The sequence below is a fragment of the Protomyctophum bolini genome (assembly GCF_963924005.1).
Source record: "Protomyctophum bolini genome assembly, chromosome: 21".
Taxonomy (NCBI): domain Eukaryota; kingdom Metazoa; phylum Chordata; class Actinopteri; order Myctophiformes; family Myctophidae; genus Protomyctophum; species Protomyctophum bolini.
The window spans coordinates 28,684,333-28,709,152 of NC_137882.1; the positions used below are offsets into that span (position 1 = coordinate 28,684,333).

General features: G+C 41.1%; 1 protein-coding gene across 1 annotated transcript in view; it reads left to right on the forward strand.

Annotated features, from left to right (window-relative positions):
- Positions 1-6,239: 6,239 nt before the first annotated feature.
- The window catches only part of vopp1b (VOPP1 WW domain binding protein b), a gene marked incomplete at its 5' end in the record, with an annotated part of 31,321 nt that continues 12,740 nt past the window's right edge, over positions 6,240-24,820 (forward strand). The window contains 4 exons of the mRNA XM_080793831.1: positions 6,240-6,287; positions 6,701-6,759; positions 15,091-15,168; positions 21,515-21,648. Of these exons, the coding sequence (XP_080649957.1) occupies positions 6,240-6,287; positions 6,701-6,759; positions 15,091-15,168; positions 21,515-21,648 (319 nt within the window). The remainder of the gene's footprint in view (positions 6,288-6,700; positions 6,760-15,090; positions 15,169-21,514; positions 21,649-24,820) is intronic.

Below are 24,820 nucleotides of genomic sequence, written 5' to 3' on the forward strand. Positions count from 1 at the left end.
TGAAAACCACTGAATTAAACAGTCAAGACCAGCGCAGCACACACACACAAAAAAGAATAAAAAAATCATACATTATGAATTAATAACCAGCTGCTGCCGTATATCTCCAGAATTGTGCTATGAAATATAAATATCTGTGTCTATCTGTATTTAATGTGTGTGGAAACATCAACAGAATGCGTCCAGAGAGAGAGAGAGATTGTGCGGTTTCCACAGCACAGCATAGGGACATTACATTCTCCTCAGACATATTCATATATCTTGGTAAAGAGTGTATAAAATAACCCAAACTGAGTAGCCTACATTTCCATCTACAAAGCTCAAATCTCATGTGAAAAAAAATAATACAATTTTCACCTTTTCTCGGTTTCATATTCAAAGAAATATAGTTGGAAATATGCTTTGGAACCTAAATCATCACTTTAGATATTTTTCTCTTCTTCTTTTCTTTTTTCCCCAGTCTGTAGAAATCTGTCATTTTCTGTGAGTCATTACATGAGCTGTGACTGTTAGAGTAGCTTGTGAAGTGCACCCATGGCTGTTTAATGAGATGACCTCTGCTTGATTCAGCGATTTAAAGCAAAGACTATAATCTCACGACTGAACTGAACGTCATTGTTATTAGGCTGTCCCAATCCCAACGATTTGTGAAACGGCATCAAAGGAGTTTCCCCACATTGTGCTGCGTGTGTTCGTTTCCTAAAAAAATTGCACACACTATGCATAATTAATTAGGATGTTTATCTATTATCATGCTGAATCGGGTACATGTAGGCTTTAGTTTCCGACATACTATTGATCCGAAACCTCAATCCCTAACCTAACCATAACCGCAAGCACGGGAGCAGCGCATGTCGGACCACCACATTTTTGCGTCGCATGTCCCCGCGCTTCGGACCTTTGGTGTGTCGGAAAAGCGCGCGCACCCCGCTGAATCTAGGTCATTGCTGTTTTAACATGCGGCCAGTTAGTTGAAGATATTGCAGGCTTTAGCCATTACTTCAATGCAGTAGTTTTCAACCAGTGGTCCTTGAAGGGGCTCCAGGTGGTCACCCAGCTGCTAAATGATGGAGAGTTATATGCATGGTAACCAAATGGACCCTTATACAGTAGATCTTTAACTATTGAAAGCATGAAATGAACGGGGTCCATTTGGTTTCATTTTACGTTCTCAAGAGTTTAATTATTGTTAAACATCTACATTACTTAATTTCCAATAAGTCAACTCAATTATATGGAATTGTGGACAAACTTTTATCCAACGATATACATATTCTTTAGTTTTTGGCCTGAGAGGCTAAATATCATCAAAAACGGTGGTCCGTCCGTGGCTCAAAATGTCGAATAAATAATGGGTCTTGATATGAAAAGGGTTGAAAACCACTGCTTTAATGTAATATCTGACACGTTAGGGTTTATTTCTTTTTTTAGAATATGCTTCTGAACACTTTTCCCTCTGTCATTTTGCACATTCACACTTCACACTTCCCCAGCTAAATGAGAGTGGATGAGTGGATGAGAGTGAATGGAGAGTTTGTAACCAAATGGACCACAATTTAGAGAACTGAATTGTGGACAAAAATCCAATCCGACGATAACAGAATTCTTTCATTTTGGGTCAACAAGTCTAAAATCTCATCAAATGGTGGTCCGTGGCTGAAATACTGAAAAAACAATACTAGGCCTTGATATGAAAAAGGTTGAAAACCACCACCGCTCTTTCCTCTTCCTCTCCTCTCTTTCTCTTCCTAATATGTTCCAAATATGTTTTCTCTCCCCTTTTTCTTCCTTATTCTGTTCTGTATTTCCTCCTCCCTTTTTTCTGTTTCTCGTTCCCCCTCTCATTCCCCTATACGTACCTCTCCAATGGTTACACACTGGTGCCAAAATGGTGGTGCTGCACAATGAATCTGGATAAAGGTTGAGATCTAGGTTCTAGACACCTCATTTTCTAAATTTTTGAGCAAGAATCGTGCAGCACTAGACGGCTGTCCCAGTTCATTTGATTTACTCTGTCTTCTGTTTTTGCTACAAGAGAGAGACTTCAAGAGAGGTCAAGCACTTTCTTTGGTGTCTGTTTATAAGCCACAGTATAGTTGGCTTTGAATGTAGCAATGTTCAGCAACTATACAGACTAAAGACAAAACATATTTTCATGGGGGGGAAAAAAGAGAATCAAACATTTGAGCAAGAATCGTGCAGCACTACAAAATGGTGCCGCAGCATCTATTCTCCGGCGGCTTCAAAACAAACACCCTATTGTGTTTGTACACCTGACCCCTGACCTCCAAGCCAGCCTTCCCGTCCTCGCGGCACAACGCACTTCATTTAACCACTTACTGTAAGCCCTGTAGACTTCTTTGTGTGCTTCACTTGCAGTTGGAAATATGTTTTGGAACCAAAACTATGACTTTAGTTAGTTTTCTAAATACCCAAAGTGAAAAAGAAGGGACTCCCGCACACTCTCTCCAAATGCAGTGAAGTAGTTTATTAGGGAACCAGCATCAGGCTCTATCTTTATTAAAGATGCTTTTTTATTTATAAATACCCAAAGTAAAAACTCCTTAAATTTCTCACTCAAACACATCTCTTTGTTTTTGTTTTTACTATAACCGGTGGTCACCTACAACCGGAGTATGAATAGGCCTTTACTGCCCAGGAAAAAAAAGCTAGATCAAATCACTTTTTGTTCTGGTTGGCTGTAAGGAGCAGCACAGCCCTATAAGGGACTTTAATTATTCTGCTTCACCATGGCAAAGCAGTACCGTTTTATTGTCTCCACCAGGCCGAAGGCATGGGGAGAGAGTATGTTTTGCGTGTGTGTGTGTCCGTCCGTCCGTAGCGCCACCAGGAGGCCACAACCTGACCTGGCCTGGTGGAGACCTGCACTTTTTCTAGTTTCCTCTCTTGTCACACAGTAGAGGCGTAGGCCTATACAACAGTTTATCCGTAGGCACATGCATGCACACAGTGTTCGCGCATGAAGATGTATAGCTTTGTGTCGTTTTATGCAAATCCATATTAACGTGTGTCAACAAGTAAATTGCTATGTCGTGTCATTCTTTTCCGAGCGCTGCTTTTTGTCTCGGACGCTGAAGGGCACAATACTAGCGGTAAAATACGTACTTCATGTCATGTTGTGTGAGACAGGTAGATTGTTTTGTGTAACATGATTTTTATCGCTGGTTCCCTGTTGGTTAAACCCATTATAAGTCAGAACTGCAATGTGCTGCATTTAAATTAGTACATTGAAGTGGAGAAAAAAACCCCCCTTCAAACTGAAATTGAATGAAAGCCTATTATATATTGCATTTGCTTCAACTGAGCCAGTATGGCATTGATATAGAAATGCCGTAACATGGAAACGCACACACATACACACACACATACACACACACACACACACACACACACACACACACACACACACACACACACACACACACACACACACAGACACACACACACACACAAAATTAATATATATATCACAGCAGTGAGTGAGTTCATTGAGTAACACTATACAGTATGTGTGAATTTCATATCTCGTTCCGTGGCCACGTTTTCATTCCCCTCTTATCGTTGAGGGTTTTTTAATGAAAACCTCGACAAGATGTGTGCAGTCTCGACACGCAGGGCCGTGGCCTTGTACGTCTTCAGTATGAGTTGGATTATATATATGTCTCTTCTCTGATCCCTCGCTCTGCTGTGACTCTGACACCATGCAATAATACAGCAGAAAATTGGCTCTCCAGCAGGGCTGGATAAAAAGTAATCACTTTTTCTTTTTTTTTACTTTAGTAAAAGTACCAACACGGCAATGTAGAACTACTCCCGTTGCAAGTCGGAATTGAAAATGTTGTTGAGTAAAAAAAGGCATCAAAATGTACTTTAAGTACCAAAAGTGAAAGTTCTCATTGAGCAGAATGTTTCGTTTCGAGTTCTCAAATGTATTAAAATCGTTAATAGCAGTTCTCAAAGGTATTAAAATCGTTAATAGCAGTTCTCAAATGGCCGAAATGTATATGTAGGGCTGAAGTGTTAATGCATGTTTTGTAATAATAATAATCATCAAAGTAACTGGTATGTAACTAAAGTTTTCAAATAAATGTATCTGAGTAAAAGTACAATATTTGCCTCTGAGATGTAGCGGAGCAGAAGTAACAGTTTTGGAATTGGAAATACTCAAGTAAAGTACAAATACCTCAACATTTTACTTAAATGTACTTCCAACACTGCTCTCCGTGCATGCCTACTTTGCAGGCCGCATGTTCACAAGGTGCATACTTGAACATGTTGACAAAGGTGCAGTATTTATGAGGGGTGCCAACCCCTCCAGCGTGGCTTTCATTGTGGCAGACAAGTCTATGGACTTTTAATGTCGGTTGTCACCCATTTAGACCTGAGGTCGAGGTCCTTGACATGAAAAACGTTTGGGAACCACTGTGTTATGAGTTAGATAGTTGTGGCTTTATACCAAGCTGTTAATGGAAGGATCTTTGCATTCAGACTGAAGGTGCCACACCGAGCCTAATGCCGTCCACACTCCTCATCAGAGACCCACTCCAATCAGGATCCAATTAGGCTGTGAAGAGCTCTGTGTTACTTGGCACCAGGCGTACGTACTAGATTCTAGCTAGTTCCGTAGGGGGTGCTCACACTTTTATGACTTGAGAGCTACTTTCAAAATGACCAGTTCAATCTACTGACCAAAATAATTATTATCCCCTTGCTGGAAATAGTTACATAACATAAGACACATAAGAAATATACTGTAGCTGGTGAAATGGAATTGGTATACCAAGGTTTGTGTGCAACAACAAAGTATTGCATTGTGGGTTTGAGCTGACGGTGCCCTTTTCTGATGTCAATCAATCAAGTCACCTTCATTCAAGTGATAGATTATAGTATATTCTTCAGGGGACATGTCATGTGGTCTACCTGCCTTTTGGGCACCCGCCTGGAGCTAGACCGAGACTCGCGTCCTTGTTTTCCATGGCATATTTTGTCTTGTCTTGTCTTCATTTTCTTTCCTCTTTGGAAACTCTACATCGACTATCAACTCTACATCGACTATCGACTGGCTGATTGACGTTTTTATTGGTGAAAATGCACATTACGTGAACATATATTTGTACATGAAAAGTGTAATTGGTTAATGGTGAAAGGTGCATTTACATAGCGCCTTTATCCAAGGCGCTTTACATAGATTGTGCATTTACATTCACCCATTCACACGCACATTCATACACCGATGGCGGCGGAAACCATGCAAGGCACCAACCTGCACATCGGGAGCAATTAGGGGTTCAGTGTCTTGCTCAAGGACACTTCGACACTGAATCTGGGGGAGCCCGGGTTCGAACTGGCAACCTTGCGGTTGCCATCCAGGCACTCTACCCCCTGAGTCACCGCCGTAAAACACCAACACGCTCGTTCTTTCCCCTTGAGTGCAAAACATGCATGTGTGAAAGCTTAGTGTCGTGTTTTTTTTAATACATTGATTTTGTATATTATTATTTATGTATTAGAATCAAGGGCCTGAAATTAAAACCTGACCCAATCCAACCCAAGTGAGTTGAAGCCCGAATAGAACGGAGGATTTTGAGCCCGGCCCGACCCAAATAAATAATAGAGGATGAATGAATGTAGCCTAATTAAACATTCAGAGAGAGAGAGAGAGAGATTTTCTGGGGGTATACCACCTTGTTTACAATTCTGTGGACCAATCACTTTTATTTATTTTTTTAAATGTGAAACTCTCTCCTTCCCTTTGGGCCGCTTGAGGCTAGTAAAAAAGAAAATGATGAGCTGGGAGAAGTTGAAAAATCCTTTTGGATGCTAATGTACCAGCATGTGCAGCAGCAGCCGCGATCAAAATGACATTGAAACAAGTGCCCTTGTCATTAATTCAAGAGCACTTCATGTTTCATTGTTGTAAACAAAGAAGACTATTTGGCTGCAGTGCTGTTCAGCCATGCCCATGAGCCATTATGTTGGATAGAAAGCATTCTAATCAACAGGGACGTGCAGAGAGTGTTAAGAGGGGCAGGGGCTAAAATCCCTTCAGGCGGAGGTGAACGGATGTGGTTGACATTATGCCCTTACTGGGCTGCGTTCACACATTCAAGACACCTGTCTTGTGTCTGTGTTTAATGGCCGCTCCAATGCATTTCCAATGGAAGCCAATACGGTTTGACCAAACATTTTGTTTGATGGGGGGGAGGGGGGCAGAAAACATGTCCATAAAAGTTGTGTTCAGACACAAGGCAGGTGTCAGACACAAGGCAAGTGTCTGGAATGCAGCTCAGTAAGGGCATATGTCGACCCCACCCGCTCACCTCCGCCTCACGCCCTCCTGGTGCTGCGGCCATCTTGGAAACTAAACACAATGTAAACAGTGGGAGAGGGGTGGGGCCGAGAAAGGCCCTTATTGGATTGTCTGTCTGTTTGAGCACAGTATTGTCTGTCTGTACTATATGACACACACACACACACACACACACACACCACCACTTTCTTAACGTGAAGTAGGGCACGTCTCCTCCCTATCAATGTCCTATTGTTTTTATGGATTAATTACCCCCATTTAATATACGTTTTACGTGTGTGTGTGTGTGTGTGTGTGTGTGTGTGTGTGTGTACACTGCACACGCTCGTGCATGTGATTATTAACAAGCTTTTCCTCATTTTCTTCCAGGGTGTGGAGGCCAAAAAATACTGCTGGTATTTTGAAGGAGGATATCCCATCTACTTCATGTATGTACCCTTTATTTATCTGTCTATTGACATCTATATTATATACTGTCTGTATATTGTTGTGGCTCCTACTTTCCCCGCCGAAAAACGTAACCTACGTTAATCATTAGTCTCGGCAAGCACCAATAAACGTAAGTTACGTTCATTCAGTTGTATAAAATGTTTTGATCCGATCTAGTGGAAAGGCTACTCACATTAGCTTCGGATGGCTCTCTGTTGTTAGCTTAGACACTGGACTGCGCCATCTAGATTTGCGCGTACACTCAAATCTAGTGTACGCGCTTCTCCATCCCAGGCGGCATTTCTGGTCAAAGCGACGCTTATTGCACGGAGCCTATAGCGGTCGCTGTAATGGCGCCGGCCTGTACTTCTCATCAACTTCCGATCGAGACAACACACACACACACTATTATGTCGACACAACTTTGCTGTGTTTTGGGTCTTCAAAATAAGGGTTGTTAACGGGGGGGGGAGAGATATCGTGGCATATAAATCATTCTTTAATTCATCCACACACACACACACACACACACACACACAATTAGCAGCTGGTGCTTTATTTCAAATAATTTAAAACTATAGCATTATGCAAGGTCATATGTCAGGGACATGATGTTTCAGTCAAAGTCGTATGATTAGTCACACACGTTACTGCAGTGAAATGTGTTCTCCGCATTTGACCCATCTCTTGGAGCGGTGAGCCGTACAGCCAAGGAGCGGTGAGCCGCAGCCATGCCGCGCTCGGGAATAATTTGATTAGTTGATTTGACCCCCAATCCAACCCATTGATGCTGAGTGCCAAGCAGGGACTGACCCCCAATCCAACCCATTGATGCTGAGTGCCAAGCAGGGACTGACCCCCAATCCAACTCATTGTTGCTGAGTGCCAAGCAGGGACTGACCCCCCAATCCAACTCATTGTTGCCGAGTGCCAAGCAGGGACTGACCCCCCAATCCAACCCATTGATGCTGAGTGCCAAGCAGGGACTGACCCCCCAATCCAACCCATTGATGCTGAGTGCCAAGCAGGGACTGACCCCCAATCCAACCCATTGATGCTGAGTGCCAAGCAGGGACTGACCCCCCAATCCAACCCATTGATGCTGAGGCATTGGGTCCCATTTTAACTGATCTTGAAAAATAAATAAAAGTTTTTCTCCTCTGGTGAAAAGCTGGAATTTGCGCGATGGCAGTCTCTCAGTCAAATCTGGTCACATTTGATAGGACGGAGACCTCCGTTTATGCCGCTCAGGGTGTTGAGTAACATTGTGGACATTATTTGAATTGAAGGGTGTTATTCTCCCTTTGGGGTATGTTCTTTTGTTGCTTTGTTGCTACATTGCCTCATGTTGGAGAAGAGCTGTCTCTGTCTCTTCTATGCTCGTCAACCTCCCTCCCTTCCTCCCTCTCCTTGTGTCTTCCTGCTTCTGGATGTATTGCTTTCTCATTCCCATGGCTCCTGCTGTGAAGGGAAGCACGTATATGCGAATAAATCATGTCTGATATGTTGTGGGTGTTTTATTATGATGTATAGACTAGTCGGTGCATGGTGTCTGTCGGGAACTCTAGTGAGCTAGTAGTTGTGTCCTTTAGGTCAGGGGTTCTCAATCTGTGGGTCGCGACTCCTCGGGGGGGGTCACCACATTTTGTTGGGGGGGGGGTCCCCAGATTATAAAAAAACGGAATGGCTGGAAAATGGAAATGAAGAGTTTACATACATAGTACATGCATAGACCTTCCCTAATGATTATATCTGGTGTTTTGTCTCTATTATTAAGGTTAAGGTTATTATGGTAGCAGTCAATTTATATTGGGGTTCGGGGGTCCCGAGACATTGCCAAAGACATTGCCAAAACGTTGAACCCCTGCTTTAGCTCACACATGGGCAGCCGGCGGCCCCGGCACCTTCATTTAATGCGGCCCGCAGGTTAATATCAGAACACTGACATATATTATTGATTTCAGCTGTTACAATTTATTCCAAACATGCAAACATGACCCGCTTTAATTACTTTAGTATAGCTTAATGACTAGTATTAAAATGCTATATTGTCTTTTTTTCTATGTCCAATTTGCATTTAAGTTCATAGTTAACGTGAGTATAACTAAATTCATTTGAAATTCAATAATTATTTCAGGATTCCAATTCAAAAATAGCAAAAAAAGTATAATTCAGAATTCCAATTCAAACATAGTAAAAACAGCAGATCTACAAGCTCAAAATGTGTCGTGTTGCGACACGTTCTTAAAAACATTTGAAGTGAGAAATGGATAGACAATGCAGTAACCGAAAATGTTATCTATTTAATCAAAGGCACCGTGACCTGGCATACATTTATGGAAATCTTTCGTTTTGTTAATTTTGGGTCAATTTATTAATCCTGTATTAATCAGCCTTCAGAATGATCAGACCCCATCCTGTCGGTGTTAATCCTGGTGTTTTTATTTTTTCTCCTTTTCTTAACAAAACACATGCAGCCCCCCCAGGATAACCTTGTGCAAACACACACACACATTTTATACATTTCCTATTATTTTTAAATTCCTAATAATAATATGACATTTCTTACCAATGTTAAGTAAATTCAAAAATGGAATCAGAATCAAAGTCAGAAGTGTATTTACTTTTAATACGATAAAAACATTCAGCTGATGCTGGTATCCAGAATGAATTAAGTGAATTGATAGATGTATATAACAAAGTATAAGCATAGTAGGCTAAATCTAAATAATTTTCTTAAGGTATAGTAATGTTATATTATCATCACAATCTTAGTGCTGTGCCAATTATTTGGGGGCCTGCTTGCAGTACCCTCACACAGGTTGGGACACCCCCCCCCCCCAAAGGCCAGTTTTCGGTGAAGAGGTTGACCACCGAAAGCGACATCACTGAGCTGCGGTGGTCACCGCTCACACAGCACATCTCTCCGTTTTCACCTCTAAACCGAAAACTGGACTATACGAATAGGCCTTTACAGCTCCATCTTCGTTAGAACAGGCTTCCTCTCTCGTTTCTTCTTCCTGTTCTTCTTGTCTTCTTTGCGGAAGACCTTCCCGTCCGACTGCTCCACCCACCGCAGTTTGATGTCTGCCGCTTCCCCACTTCCGTTCTTCAGGCTCTGCTTCAACTGACGGATAAAATAAAACCAGAATTATTGTTCTCCCGGGTTGTAGGGTTGCCAAACTTTCCCTTGAAATAAGGAATCGTCCCTTATTTGGAAACGGCAAGACGTGGCTTTTATTGGCCTGATAAGGAACACAGTTTTCTCCTGGAATCAATCAATGCACGAATGACACACATCTTAAAGATGGAGTGCCACAAGTTTTGTATTTTTCCAGTTTGTCATGTGTCTATGAGGTGACAGTATACTTCATTAGACACCGTGAAGTCGTTTTTATGTGCAATGGTGTATTAATTTTGTATTTAGGGTTTCTTCCTGGAGGCTGAACCCTTGATAGTCAAACATGCCAATGAAAAAAACAGTAATATAGTGACATCACATTATCAGCCCCTTCCCTAATCCCTCCCCCTTTATCATACAACTACAGCTGTGGGTTCGGCTTAAGTTCAGTTCATCACCACCCAACCGGACATGTTCGGTTCTTCATCAACGGGTTCCGACGTGTCGATAAGGAGATATGGACGGCAAGTGACGGGAGCTTGTACCTGTTCCAAAATGGCCTCCTTCACTGCAGGGCTGTTCAGATCCAGGGAGGAGTTTCCTCTGGTCACTTTAATTCTCACCACTTGTTTGTTCACGGAGACTTCTGGGACTTTGAAAACAAACATCAATGTAATATTAAAGGTGTCGGTTGTATTAATGTGTGGGCTCTCTAGCCAGCAAGTCCACTAGTTGACTCTTTATTATTATACTACTTATTATGCTTCTTTTCAACATTTAGATTTTTGAAATATTTAACTTATTTGTATTTATGTTTTGCTTAGCTATAGCAGTGATTCTCAACCTGTGGGCAGGTATTGCAAGTGGGCCCCTAAATACTTGGCACAAGACAAAGATTATAATGATAATGTAATAATACAAATAAAAAGGTGATACCGATGGATAAGAAAACAAAAAAACTGAAATGAAGAAATTGTGTTTTTGACTGTGGTGTTAAGACAGCAGTCTAAGGGCCTTATTTTCATCAGTGCCTTATCCCTTATCCCAACACTACTTTGCCTTTTTTTTACTATTTTGAAAAACAAGCTTTCACTTTTTGCCTTCAAGCGGCGATAGCGCCCGAACATGCAATAGCGCCCCGTCCCCGGGTCATACCGTTGTATCCGGGCTAGCGAGCCATTTCCAACGGTACCGGGCTCGAGTCTGTCGGTCCTACTCACTTCCAGGTTTTGGGAACAACTACTGTAAATGCAGCACTTTCAATCTAACCAATGCAGTGTTGATTTATTTTTATTTAGATTTTAGCTTTTGCCGTAGTCTCTTGAATAGGTTTCATTTAGTTTTAGTCACATTTTAGTCACCTGGAATGTCTTGGTGTTAGTCTAGTTTTAGTCGACTAAATATCATAAGATTTCAGTCTAATAAATCTACAGTTTATTTAGTCTACTAAAATATATTTTGGCGGTCCTTAATGTCGTCGTAATGACTGATTTTACACTTGCTGAAAATAGACTATATCTACAAGCTCACAATGCGTCGCACTGTGACGTGTTGTGAGCTTGTAGATCTGCTATTTGCAGCATGCAACTTGGTGTTTAAATGACTTCTAGTCCCTTCCTAACATTTTAGTCTAGTTATAATTTGTTGACGAAATTGTCAATATATTTAGTCTTCGTTTTAGTCATCGTAGCTTAGTCTTCATTTAGTTTCCATTTGGTTTTCGTCAGTGTCGCCGAACATCTTTTTACATCATAGTATCAGTCGACAAAATCAAACACTTGCTCTTACCAATGCTGTGGCAGATGAATGGCACATGCATATCACATCTCCAGTCTTCCCATTTGGACCCTTTGCCAAACACCAACAAGACACAGTTCTCGTGCCCGGCGCGATTATTGGGTTCCCACGTTGTCCAGTCCCTGAACGTGTGGCTGCTTCCGTCGGACCACTTCCAGCTGTCTCTGTGAAGGCCTATCCAGCACGGGGAGGAGGAGGGGATCATCTTCCGTACCATCTCATTCTCGGTCTGGTTCCTCACGCTGGCCAGGTCCGTGTGTCTCTCCCTGCAGCGGGCCTGAGCCTCGGCCCATGTCAGGCTCTCGTTGATCAAGATGTACTTGTTCTCTGTCGGCTCTGAAAGAAATGCACTATATACAGTCAGTTCATGCAAATTCAGAAAAAAGCTTAAAATAAAACCAAACCATTTATATCATAGATATATATATATATATAAGAAAGCTAGATGGCTCACCCGAGCTCTAGACAATGGAGAGCGACGTTGCTACATGGCGGCCATCTTACCTCGGGGCAGCATAACATTGTGTATGTACTTTTAAATAACCATAAATTGCTCAATTTTCCACCGATTTTCAAATTGTTTGGTTTGTTATAAACGTCAGAGACATCCGCATACGTGTATGCTTTAATACAACGTTCATATAAAAAAAAGATTAAACAGATAAGCGTCCTGAATCATAGTCATGTTGACACCGTTTGTAATAAACCGACCCGTTTGTAAATCTGTCAAGATTTCTTATGACTATTTTTGTTTGAGCTTCCATTGACTGTGTAGTGTACTGTGTAGCCCCTCAGCAAGATGGCCGCCGGGTGAACTATGTCAGAGACTCCACCTTAAGCCGTCTAGCCTTTATGTATGTCTATGAGTTATATAACTAGTTCAGTAGGTCCTAGCACTATGACTATGTGCAGTGTTTGTTAACACATTTTATGCCATCATCAAAGGTTCAGAGCACCTGCTGCCATTGTATTAAACTCCGGCACTGTCACTTCCCTGCCCCCTGATGGACAGGGCCTTTTTATTTTGATAACCATGAAATTCACCCAAATGAAGCAGATGTAAGAAATCGGCCATTACTAATCTGCCGGTGGTAACTTTAGAAGTCATCAGAAGCGTTAATATTGTAACCACGAGGTACAGATGCCCCCAACATCAATGTACTGTTCAAGCCTCAATTACGAGAAAAACGTAAGCAAAGATTGTGGCTATTACCTATAGGACTCTACGAGCCACACGGTTTGTTTACAGATAGCTATAGCAACTTAATGCTAATGTATGTTGCATTACAAGTGCAATCTATCATAGACCACTTTAAAAATCACATGAAGAGGAAAGCGTTGGATTTGATAGGACAATGTGTTAGTTGTAGTGAAATGTTGAAACCACGCTGAACCAATATTTCTCCAGCGCTTGCTCCATGCGTGCACACCCCTCTAGACCAGAAAGCATGCTGGCTTGGCCAGGCTAGCTAGCCGATCTGAGTGGTGATGTTGCGTGCAGAGTGGAAAATAGTGAGCAATGCTCAGCACGGACAAACGCATCTCACCTGTATCGTCGAAGCAGATTGCACAGAAAGGTTCTGCACATTTGTCGTCGTTCCATGTGCCATTGGTATACATGCCTGCACAACACTCTCCACTGCCCTGGTTGTTTGGTTCATTAGGAGACCATCTCCTGAACTGGTGGTCCTGTAGATCAGCCAGTGACCATCTCCAGCTGTTGATGTCATCATACAGGCCTATCCAGGCCCCCTTGAAAGAAATGACACAAGCCCATTAAAGGATGTTATATATAACTAGAAAAAGTGCCCTTCGGGACACAGGTCTCCACCAGGCCAGGTCAGGTTATTGTGGCCTCCTGGTGGCGCTATTGACGATATTCAGACCGCGGCCATCTTGCCACCAAGGTGCTAACTACGTGCAACTTCCCATTGACAGCCCATTCATCCAAACAGAAAAGTCCTATCTGATTGTATTAACAAATTAACTGCTCCTGACACAAGGTTCCGCCAGTTGGAATCCAACCGGCAACTGCTTCTGGCATAACGTTCCGTCTGATAAGCTTTATTATTGATATCAATCCGGATTGCTGATTTTTTTCCTTGGCCTTTCCTTCTTTAGCGATGGCTTCATTTTAGCAGCATTGACGCTATTTATTTGGCATCTAAGATGGCAGCCCAAACAGGATGCGAGTCCAGATTTGGTTGCAAAGCCATGCAAATCAACACAGTAATATCTAGAGATTAATCGATGTCTGTCTGTGAAGAAATAACTATGTAATCACAAAGTGGAGATATATTTACATATCCGTGCTGAGGATTTCCCAGGCTGTCATTGAGCGTGCTGACGTCCTCCAGGCTCTCCATCGTAGCCAGGTCTGTGAACCTATCCCTGCAGTACTGCTGAGCATCGGTCCTGTTCATCCGGTCGTACACGACATGGTACTGACGAGGCTGGTGGCACAAGGAGAGCGTGCACAGCCCTATAGGATAGACAATGTGCATTGAACTTCACAGAGTGGAAAGTCAAAACACACCATACTGTAAGTCATCTGGAAAACCGGGAGTTTGATTAATTTACTCCACTACATTTATTTGAAAACTTTAATTACTAGTTACCTTGATTATTATTATTATTACAAAAACATACATACCCTTCAGCCCTATATACATTTCGGCCGATCTACAAGTTCACAATTGTGAGCTTGTAGACCGGCTATTTTCACAATATCTGTATGCATTTGAAAACTTGAAAGTTTTCAAGAATTTTATCAGTTTAGGGATAAGGGAAGGGTGGCGCAAGATGGAGCCCTTAGTTTGTCCTTTGGTTTGCACCATTCAACACCCCACAGCCCACACTACATTTACCACACATCCACTCACCTACACTACTGATTTCACTGATTAGCACGTACACCCCATATCCTGTTGAAGCTTTAAGTTATTGTTTATAATTGTAAAGAAATATTTCTTTATGCACTTTTAAAAGCTGAGTCTTCCTCCTTTTTTGTCATGGCCTATGACAGTATTGATACGTTTACCTAAGAAGAACCAATTTTTTTTCACCACTGGTCATTAAGAATTGCTAATCATCAAATGAACAGCTCACGTACCTGTTATGGTCAGGATGCCCAGAGCTGTCGGCCTCATTATGCTTCTCCGACTCTGGCTCTGTGTGAATGCAGATGCACACAAGTGCACAGAATGACTGCTGTTAAGGCAGGACCATCATTAGCTATCTGATGCCGCGCGATCATTTGACTAATCATACATTAGGTTTCTATATGCGTCATTTCATTCTGATAACAATTAGCTTACTGCGCCTTTCATTCAAAACGTCTTCAGAGTCCTCTTTGCGTGTCTGCATGTTTTATTACTGCATATTCATGTGTGTGTGTGTGTGTGTGTTGCAGATGTCGTTCCTATGAGGACTGCTGTGGGACTCGATGCTGCGTCCGAGCGCTGTCCATTCAGAGACTATGGTACTTCTGGTGAGTAAATGTAACTAAGTACTTTTACTCAAGTACTGTACTTATGTACAATTATGAGGTACTTGTACTCTACTTGGGCATTTCCAATGTCCAATGCTTTTACTTCTACTCCATCTCAGAGGCAAATGTTGTACTTTTACTCCACTACAATTATTTGAAAACTTTAGTTACTAGTTTAACCACTTTCAGCTACTATATATACTTTGCGGCAAGTATGCCTTTCATGCGGAAGGTTGCGGGTTCGAACCATAGAGTATTAAAAGGATAGAGACTGAACCGGTACGATAGCCGCGCCCACACCGCTATTCATGTCAGTGGAAGTTGCTCAGTGGCGTTGTGAAGCATCCGGAAGAACCGTCTACTTCTGCTTTTTTTTCCCGATTTGGGCACCGGAATTTGGTGCCCAAAATGCGGAACGGGGCGCTCAACGTTAAAGCCCAGCTGTGCGGTGTTTCCTCGTCATAACTCCACGGGTCCGCCTGCAGTTCCTCCTCTTACCACTAGGGCAGAGCGCCTCAACTTTGGAGAGCCTCACTGGGGCCTTGGTTGATGTCAGCATGAAGGACATGCGGTCGCAACGGGTTCCATGAGGCCAAATCAAATGGGTTCAGATCTGAGCCTCCTGAGGAGGTGGCGAGGTGCGTCTGAAGCCTGTCCTGGGCGGACTGTGTATCCGGTCGTAAAAACTAATCTTAGTTACAGAGATTAACCCATTTTGGGGTGGGAACCCCTTTTGGTGTTTTAAGCATTATGTTATACTTTATAGCTATTAAAAAATAGCAGATCTACAAGCTCATAGTGCGGCACTCGGTGCCCCCCCCCCCCCCCCCATGCTAATTTGCCCCATCAATCATTTGATCCACGCTACGCGCCTGCTGTGTGTTGTTAGTTAGTTAGGCTACTACGTTGTAGCCAAAAAAAATTAAGTCTTCATTTATTTAATATACGACGAAATATATTAGTGAACGAAAACCTGAACCTGTGAACCATATGAATTAAATAACAATTAAATAGGCGCACAAACACGCCGCTGTTGTAGGTGCATCTCCTCCCTCCTGTCCTGTCTGTCTCTAAACCAGGTGTTCCCAAACTTTTTTGGACCAGGTACCCCTTTTGGGGTAGATATTTTTCCATGTACCCCCTCATCCTCGCAACACGGATAACAATATATTTACAACCACAGTGGTTACCTGGTCCAAAAACGTTTGGGAACACCTGCGATATGGGCTATAGCCCACGGTCCAAAATGTTGAGAAACGAGGCTAACTTTTTTTTCCAAAATTTCAAAAAACATGGGCTATAACCCATCGTTTTTTTCATTTTTTCATTTTTTTTAAATCCTCAAAAATGATGAAAAACGGCGTGCCATAGTATGCCGTACGATATGGGCTATAGCCCACGGTCCAAAATGGTGAGAAACGAGGCTAACTTTTTTTTTCAAAATTTCAAAAAACATGGGCTATAACCCATCGTTTTTTTCATTTTTTCATTTTTTTCAAATCCTCAAAAATGATGAAAAACGGCGTGCCATAGTATGCCGTACGATATGGGCTATAGCCCACGGTCCAAAATGATGAGAAACGAGGCTAACTTTCTTTTTCAAAATTTCAAAAAACATGGGCTATAACCCATCGTTGTTTTCATTTTTTTCAAATCCTCAAAAATGATGAAAAACGGCGTGCCATAGTATGCCGTACGATATGGGCTATAGCCCACGGTCCAAAATGATGAGAAACGAGGCTAACTGTTTTTTTTCAAAATTTCAAAAAACATGGGCTATAACCCATCGGTTTTTTTTCATTTTTTTCAAATCCTCAAAAATGATGAAAAACGGCGTGCCATAGTATGCCGTACGATATGGGCTATAGCCCACGGTCCAAAATGATGAGAAACGAGGCTAACTTTCTTTTTCAAAATTTCAAAAAACATGGGCTATAACCCATCGTTGTTTTCATTTTTTTCAAATCCTCAAAAATGATGAAAAACGGCGTGCCATAGTATGCCGTACGATATGGGCTATAGCCCACGGTCCAAAATGATGAGAAACGAGGCTAACTGTTTTTTTTCAAAATTTCAAAAAACATGGGCTATAACCCATCGGTTTTTTTTCATTTTTTTCAAATCCTCAAAAATGATGAAAAACGGCGTGCCATAGTATGCCGTACGATATGGGCTATAGCCCACGGTCCAAAATGATGAGAAACGAGGCTAACTTTTTTTTTCAAAATTTCAAAAAACATGGGCTATAACCCATCGTTTTTTTTTCATTTTTTCATTTTTTTCAAATCCTCAAAAATGATGAAAAACGGCGTGCCATAGTATGCCGTACGATATGGGCTATAGCCCACGGTCCAAAATGATGAGAAACGAGGCTAACTTTCTTTTTCAAAATTTCAAAAAACATGGGCTATAACCCATCGTTGTTTTCATTTTTTCATTTTTTTCAAATCCTCAAAAATGATGAAAAACGGCGTGCCATAGTATGCCGTACGATATGGGCTATAGCCCACGGTCCAAAATGATGAGAAACGAGGCTAACTTTTTTTTTCAAAATTTCAAAAAAATGGGCTATAACCCATCGTTTTTTTTTCATTTTTTTCAAATCCTCAAAAATGATGAAAAACGGCGTGCCATAGTATGCCGTACGATATGGGCTATAGCCCACGGTCCAAAATGATGAGAAACGAGGCTAACTTTTTTTTTCAAAATTTCAAAAAACATGGGCTATAACCCATCGTTTTTTTTCATTTTTTCATTTTTTTCAAATCCTCAAAAATGATGAAAAACGGCGTGCCATAGTATGCCGTACGATATGGGCTATAGCCCACGGTCCAAAATGGTGAGAAACGAGGCTAACTTTTTTTTTCAAAATTTCAAAAAACATGGGCTATAACCCATCGTTTTTTTCATTTTTTCATTTTTTTCAAATCCTCAAAAATGATGAAAAACGGCGTGCCATAGTATGCCGTACGATATGGGCTATAGCCCACGGTCCAAAATGATGAGAAACGAGGCTAACTTTATTTTTCAAAATTTCAAAAAACATGGGCTATAACCCATCGTTGTTTTCATTTTTTCATTTTTTTCAAATCCTCAAAAATGATGAAAAACGGCGTGCCATAGTATGCCGTACGATATGGGCTATAGCCCACGGTCCAAAATGATGAGAAACGAGGCTAACTTTTTTTTTCAAAATTTCAAAAAACATGGGCTATAACCCATCGTTTTTTCATTTTTTTCAAATCCTCAAAAATGATGAAAAACGGCGTGCCATAGTATGCCGTACGATATGGGCTATGCCCACGGTCCAAAATGATGAGAAACGAGGCTAACTTATTTTTTCAAAATTTCAAAAAACATGGGCTATAACCCATCGTTTTTTTTTCATTTTTTCATTTTTTTCAAATCCTCAAAAATGATGAAAAACGGCGTGCCATAGTATGCCGTACGATATGGGCTATAGCCCACGGTCCAAAATGTTGAGAAACGAGGCTAACTTTTTTTTCCAAAATTTCAAAAAACATGGGCTATAACCCATCGTTTTTTTTCATTTTTTCATTTTTTTCAAATCCTCAAAAATGATGAAAAACGGCGTGCCATAGTATGCCGTACGATATGGGCTATAGCCCACGGTCCAAAATGGTGAGAAACGAGGCTAACCTTTTTTTTCAAAATTTCAAAAAACATGGGCTATAACCCATCGTTTTTTTCATTTTTTCATTTTTTTCAAATCCTCAAAAATGATGAAAAACTGCGTGCCATAGTATGCCGTACGATATGGGCTATAGCCCACGGTCCAAAATGATGAGAAACGAGGCTAACTTTCTTTTTCAAAATTTCAAAAAACATGGGCTATAACCCATCGTTGTTTTCATTTTTTCATTTTTTTCAAATCCTCAAAAATGTTGAAAAACGGCGTGCCATAGTATGCCGTACGATATGGGCTATAGCCCACGGTCCAAAATGATGAGAAACGAGGCTAACTTTTTTTTTCAAAATTTCAAAAAACATGGGCTATAACCCATCGTTTTTTTCATTTTTTCATTTTTTTCAAATCCTCAAAAATGATGAAAAACGGCGTGCCATAGTATGCCGTACGATATGGGCTATAGCCCACGGTCCAAAATGATGAGAAACGAGGCTAACTTTCTTTTTCAAAATTTCAAAAAACATGGGCTATAACCCATCGTTGTTTTCATTTTTTCATTTTTTTCAAATCCTCAAAAATGATGAAAAACGGCGTGCCATAGTATGCCGTACGATATGGGCTATAGCCCACGGTCCAAAATGGTGAGAAACGAGGCTAACTTTTTTTTTCAAAATTTCAAAAAACATGGGCTATAACCCATCGTTTTTTTCATTTTTTCATTTTTTTCAAATCCTCAAAAATGATGAAAAACGGCGTGCCATAGTATGCCGTACGATATGGGCTATAGCCCACGGTCCAAAATGATGAGAAACGAGGCTAACTTTCTTTTTCAAAATTTCAAAAAACATGGGCTATAACCCATCGTTGTTTTCATTTTTTCATTTTTTTCAAATCCTCAAAAATGATGAAAAACGGCGTGCCATAGTATGCCGTACGATATGGGCTATAGCCCACGGTCCAAAATGATGAGAAACGAGGCTAACTTTTTTTTTCAAAATTTCAAAAAAATGGGCTATAACCCATCGTTTTTTTTTCATTTTTTTCAAATCCTCAAAAATGATGAAAAACGGCGTGCCATAGTATGCCGTACGATATGGGCTATAGCCCACGGTCCAAAATGATGAGAAACGAGGCTAACTTTTTTTTTCAAAATTTCAAAAAACATGGGCTATAACCCATCGTTTTTTTTCATTTTTTCATTTTTTTCAAATCCTCAAAAATGATGAAAAACGGCGTGCCATAGTATGCCGTACGATATGGGCTATAGCCCACGGTCCAAAATGGTGAGAAACGAGGCTAACTTTTTTTTTCAAAATTTCAAAAAACATGGGCTATAACCCATCGTTTTTTTCATTTTTTCATTTTTTTCAAATCCTCAAAAATGATGAAAAACGGCGTGCCATAGTATGCCGTACGATATGGGCTATAGCCCACGGTCCAAAATGATGAGAAACGAGGCTAACTTTCTTTTTCAAAATTTCAAAAAACATGGGCTATAACCCATCGTTGTTTTCATTTTTTCATTTTTTTCAAATCCTCAAAAATGATGAAAAACGGCGTGCCATAGTATGCCGTACGATATGGGCTATAGCCCACGGTCCAAAATGTTGAGAAACGAGGCTAACTTTTTTTTCCAAAATTTCAAAAAACATGGGCTATAACCCATCGTTTTTTTCATTTTTTCATTTTTTTCAAATCCTCAAAAATGATGAAAAACGGCGTGCCATAGTATGCCGTACGATATGGGCTATAGCCCACGGTCCAAAATGATGAGAAACGAGGCTAACTTTCTTTTTCAAAATTTCAAAAAACATGGGCTATAACCCATCGTTGTTTTCATTTTTTCATTTTTTTCAAATCCTCAAAAATGATGAAAAACGGCGTGCCATAGTATGCCGTACGATATGGGCTATAGCCCACGGTCCAAAATGATGAGAAACGAGGCTAACTTTTTTTTCCAAAATTTCAAAAAACATGGGCTATAACCCATCGTTGTTTTCATTTTTTCATTTTTTTCAAATCCTCAAAAATGATGAAAAACGGCGTGCCATAGTATGCCGTACGATATGGCAGTGGTTCCCAAAGTGGGGTCCGGGGACCCCCAGGGGTACCTGAGGGAGTTCCAGGGGGGACCCATCTATTTTGTTCATGTTCATAAAGTGCTAAAGTGTTTAAAGCAGTGGTTCCCAAACTTTTTCATGTCAAGGACCCCCAAATTGACACTACTTAGCCCGTGGACCCCCATTTGAAAAGATATGCCAGGTACCCCCATAAGAGAAGACGTACACATTTAGACGTCTACATTTAGACGTCTGTATACATTTAGACGTCTGTATACATTTAGACGTCTACATTTAGACGTCTACATTTAGACATTCCTGCAGGAAACACTGCTAATGATTATATCTGGTTTGAGTATTTATTTACGGTGTATTATCTCTATTATTGAGGTTATTGTAGCAGTACATTTATATTGGTGGTCGGGAGGGGGTTCCTGAACTTGAAACGCTGCATTTTGCGAAATTTGTTCACACATTTCACAACGCGTGTGAGCTTGTAGATCTGCTATTTTCCCTATTTTTGTCCAAAAGTGCCCTCTTACGGGATTTCAGCCCCTGCCTCTCTAACACACTCTGCACGTGACTGATGTGTGTATATGTGTGTGTGTGTGTGTGTGTGTGCGTGTCTCCCATGCAGGTTGCTGTTGATGATGGGGGTGCTGTTCTGCTGTGGAGCAGGGTTCTTCATCCGCAGGCGGATGTACCCCTCCCCTCTGAGCGAAGACCCCACCTTCAACGTGTCCTTCACGCGGCAGCCCGTCTCCACACCGGGTGGGTCCCCCACTGACGCACGCACACGCACGCACACGTTCTCACCCCCCCAACGTGTCACTTGTTGCAGGTCTGTCAGTCGCCGCTAAACGTCCATTCTATAGATACTGCAATTAGTGATACGTTTGGGGGCTGGACTTAAAGTCGCCCAGAGCCATAGAATAAGACAGAGTTACGACAACTCTGTTCACTTCATGAGGCCTGTCTCTTCTACATAGACTTCTATTGAAATGGATCAACCGGACGTTTACGGAATGCATTGGAGTCTATGGGCTCGCATGAGTACATTGAACCGTGTGACCGGGCTGTTTTCTGCCCCCTCAATGTCGTAACTCTGTCTTACTCTATGGCTCTGAAGTAGCTATAAGCCTGTAGCTATAAGCGATAATATGTAATATATGTAATTCTCCAAAACTGTTAATACATTCTTTAATACGTTTTAAATTACCTTTTCTTTCTTTTTTCTTTGGTATTCAGACAGACAGCAGAGTAAAACGCTCCCAATTTGTTTGTCTCGGTGACACATCTAGGGGCCGCAATCTGCATTCATAGATGTTCCTTTTTTTTTAAACCCGGTTGAAATGAAAGTTCCTGCGTTATGTATCCTGTTTTGATTATTTCCCTAGTGAGAATGTATTTTATGCCTTCCGTCTTCTTTCTGAAACTGTATAATGAACAGTGTTGTAACTAACGCCCTTACATCACGTTACGTTACGAAACTACTTTTTGCAGTGACTTGTAACCTAACGCTTTGCATTTCCCCATTCCATAACGGCCTTATAGTTATTGTGCGACGCGTTACCCGCGTTATGGCGTTATTATGTCAACTTATGTGATAATGTGATCCAAGTGAAAAGTCCATGCAGCGCCGTGAGTCTATCTGTCATACAGGCTCTGTGCTGACTGCTCTCTGTGTTGACAGTTTGTGCACTCATACTAGCCTCTGTGCCCACATGGCTTCTCACTCGCAGAAGAGGTCATTGATTGGCTAACGTAGGGCCAGATTTCAGGGTAAGCCAATCAGAGACAGTCTGACAGAGTAGGGCGGGTCTTACTCTTAAGAGTCACAGACACACGAACACTTGTAACGCATACACACTAAAACGCTGGTTGAACGAACTTTATTATTTGTGTGTGTGTGTGCCCAGCAGAGCTGTCGGCCTCATTATGCTTCTCCGACTCTGGCTCTGTGTGAATGGTGATGCACACAAGTGCACAGAATGACTGCTGTTAAGGCAGGACCATCATTAGCTGTCTGATGCCGCTCAATCATTTGACTAATCATACATTAGGTTTCTATGCGTCATTTCATTCTGATAACAATTTGCTTACTGCGCCTTTCATTCAAAACGGCTTCAGAGTCCTCCTTGTGTGTCTGCATGTTTTATTACTGCATATTTGTGTGTGTGTGTGTGTGTGTGTGTGTGTGTGTGTGTACATTGGGATGCAGCATAGCATAGGCTATACTATAGCCTATGGCCCTATGCTGCATCCCAATACCTTACAGTAATTTCAAGACAAAGTAAAATTATTGTTTAATCAAGCTGCTTTTGTGTATTTTTCTACTTTGCTGTGCTGTATGCTGTTCATGAAAAATGATGAAAAACTGCGCGCTATAGTATGCCGTACGATATGGGCTATAGCCCACGGTCCAAAATGATGAGAAACGAGGCTAACTTTTTTTTCCAAAATTTCAAAAAACATGGGCTATAACCCATCGTTTTTGTCATTTCGTCATTTTTTTCAAATCCTCAAAAATGATGAAAAACTGCGCGCTATAGTATGCCGTACGATATGGGCTATAGCCCACGGTCCAAAATGATGAGAAACGAGGCTAACTTTTTTTTCCAAAATTTCAAAAAACATGGGCTATAACCCATCGTTTTTGTCATTTCGTCATTTTTTTCAAATCCTCAAAAATGATGAAAAACTGCGCGCTATAGTATGCCGTACGATATGGGCTATAGCCCACGGTCCAAAATGACGAGAAACGAGGCTAACTTTTTTTTCCAAAATTTCAAAAAACATGGGCTATAACCCATCGTTTTTGTCATTTCGTCATTTTTTTTCAAATCCTCAAAAATGATGAAAAATTGCGCGCTATAGTATGCCGTACGATATGGGCTATAGCCCACGGTCCAAAATGATGAGAAACGAGGCTAACTTTTTTTTCCAAAATTTCAAAAAACATGGGCTATAACCCATCGTTTTTGTCATTTCGTCATTTTTTTCAAATCCTCAAAAATGATGAAAAACTGCGCGCTATAGTATGCCGTACGATATGGGCTATAGCCCACGGTCCAAAATGATGAGAAACGAGGCTAACTTTTTTTTCCAAAATTTCAAAAAACATGGGCTATAACCCATCGTTTTTGTCATTTCGTCATTTTTTTCAAATCCTCAAAAATGATGAAAAACTGCGCGCTATAGTATGCCGTACGATATGGGCTATAGCCCACGGTCCAAAATGATGAGAAACGAGGCTAACTTTTTTTTCCAAAATTTCAAAAAACATGGGCTATAACCCATCGTTTTTGTCATTTCGTCATTTTTTTCAAATCCTCAAAAATGATGAAAAACTGCGCGCTATAGTATGCCGTACGATATGGGCTATAGCCCACGGTCCAAAATGATGAGAAACGAGGCTAACTTTTTTTTCCAAAATTTCAAAAAACATGGGCTATAACCCATCGTTTTTGTCATTTCGTCATTTTTTTCAAATCCTCAAAAATGATGAAAAACTGCGCGCTATAGTATGCCGTACGATATGGGCTATAGCCCACGGTCCAAAATGATGAGAAACGAGGCTAACTTTTTTTTCCAAAATTTCAAAAACATGGGCTATAACGCATCGTTTTTGTCATTTCGTCATTTTTTTTCAAATCCTCAAAAATGATGAAAAATTGCGCGCTATAGTATGCCGTACGATATGGGCTATAGCCCACGGTCCAAAATGATGAGAAACGAGGCTAACTTTTTTTTCCAAAATTTCAAAAAACATGGGCTATAACCCATCGTTTTTGTCATTTCGTCATTTTTTTCAAATCCTCAAAAATGATGAAAAACTGCGCGCTATAGTATGCCGTACGATATGGGCTATAGCCCACGGTCCAAAATGACGAGAAACGAGGCTAACTTTTTTTTCCAAAATTTCAAAAAACATGGGCTATAA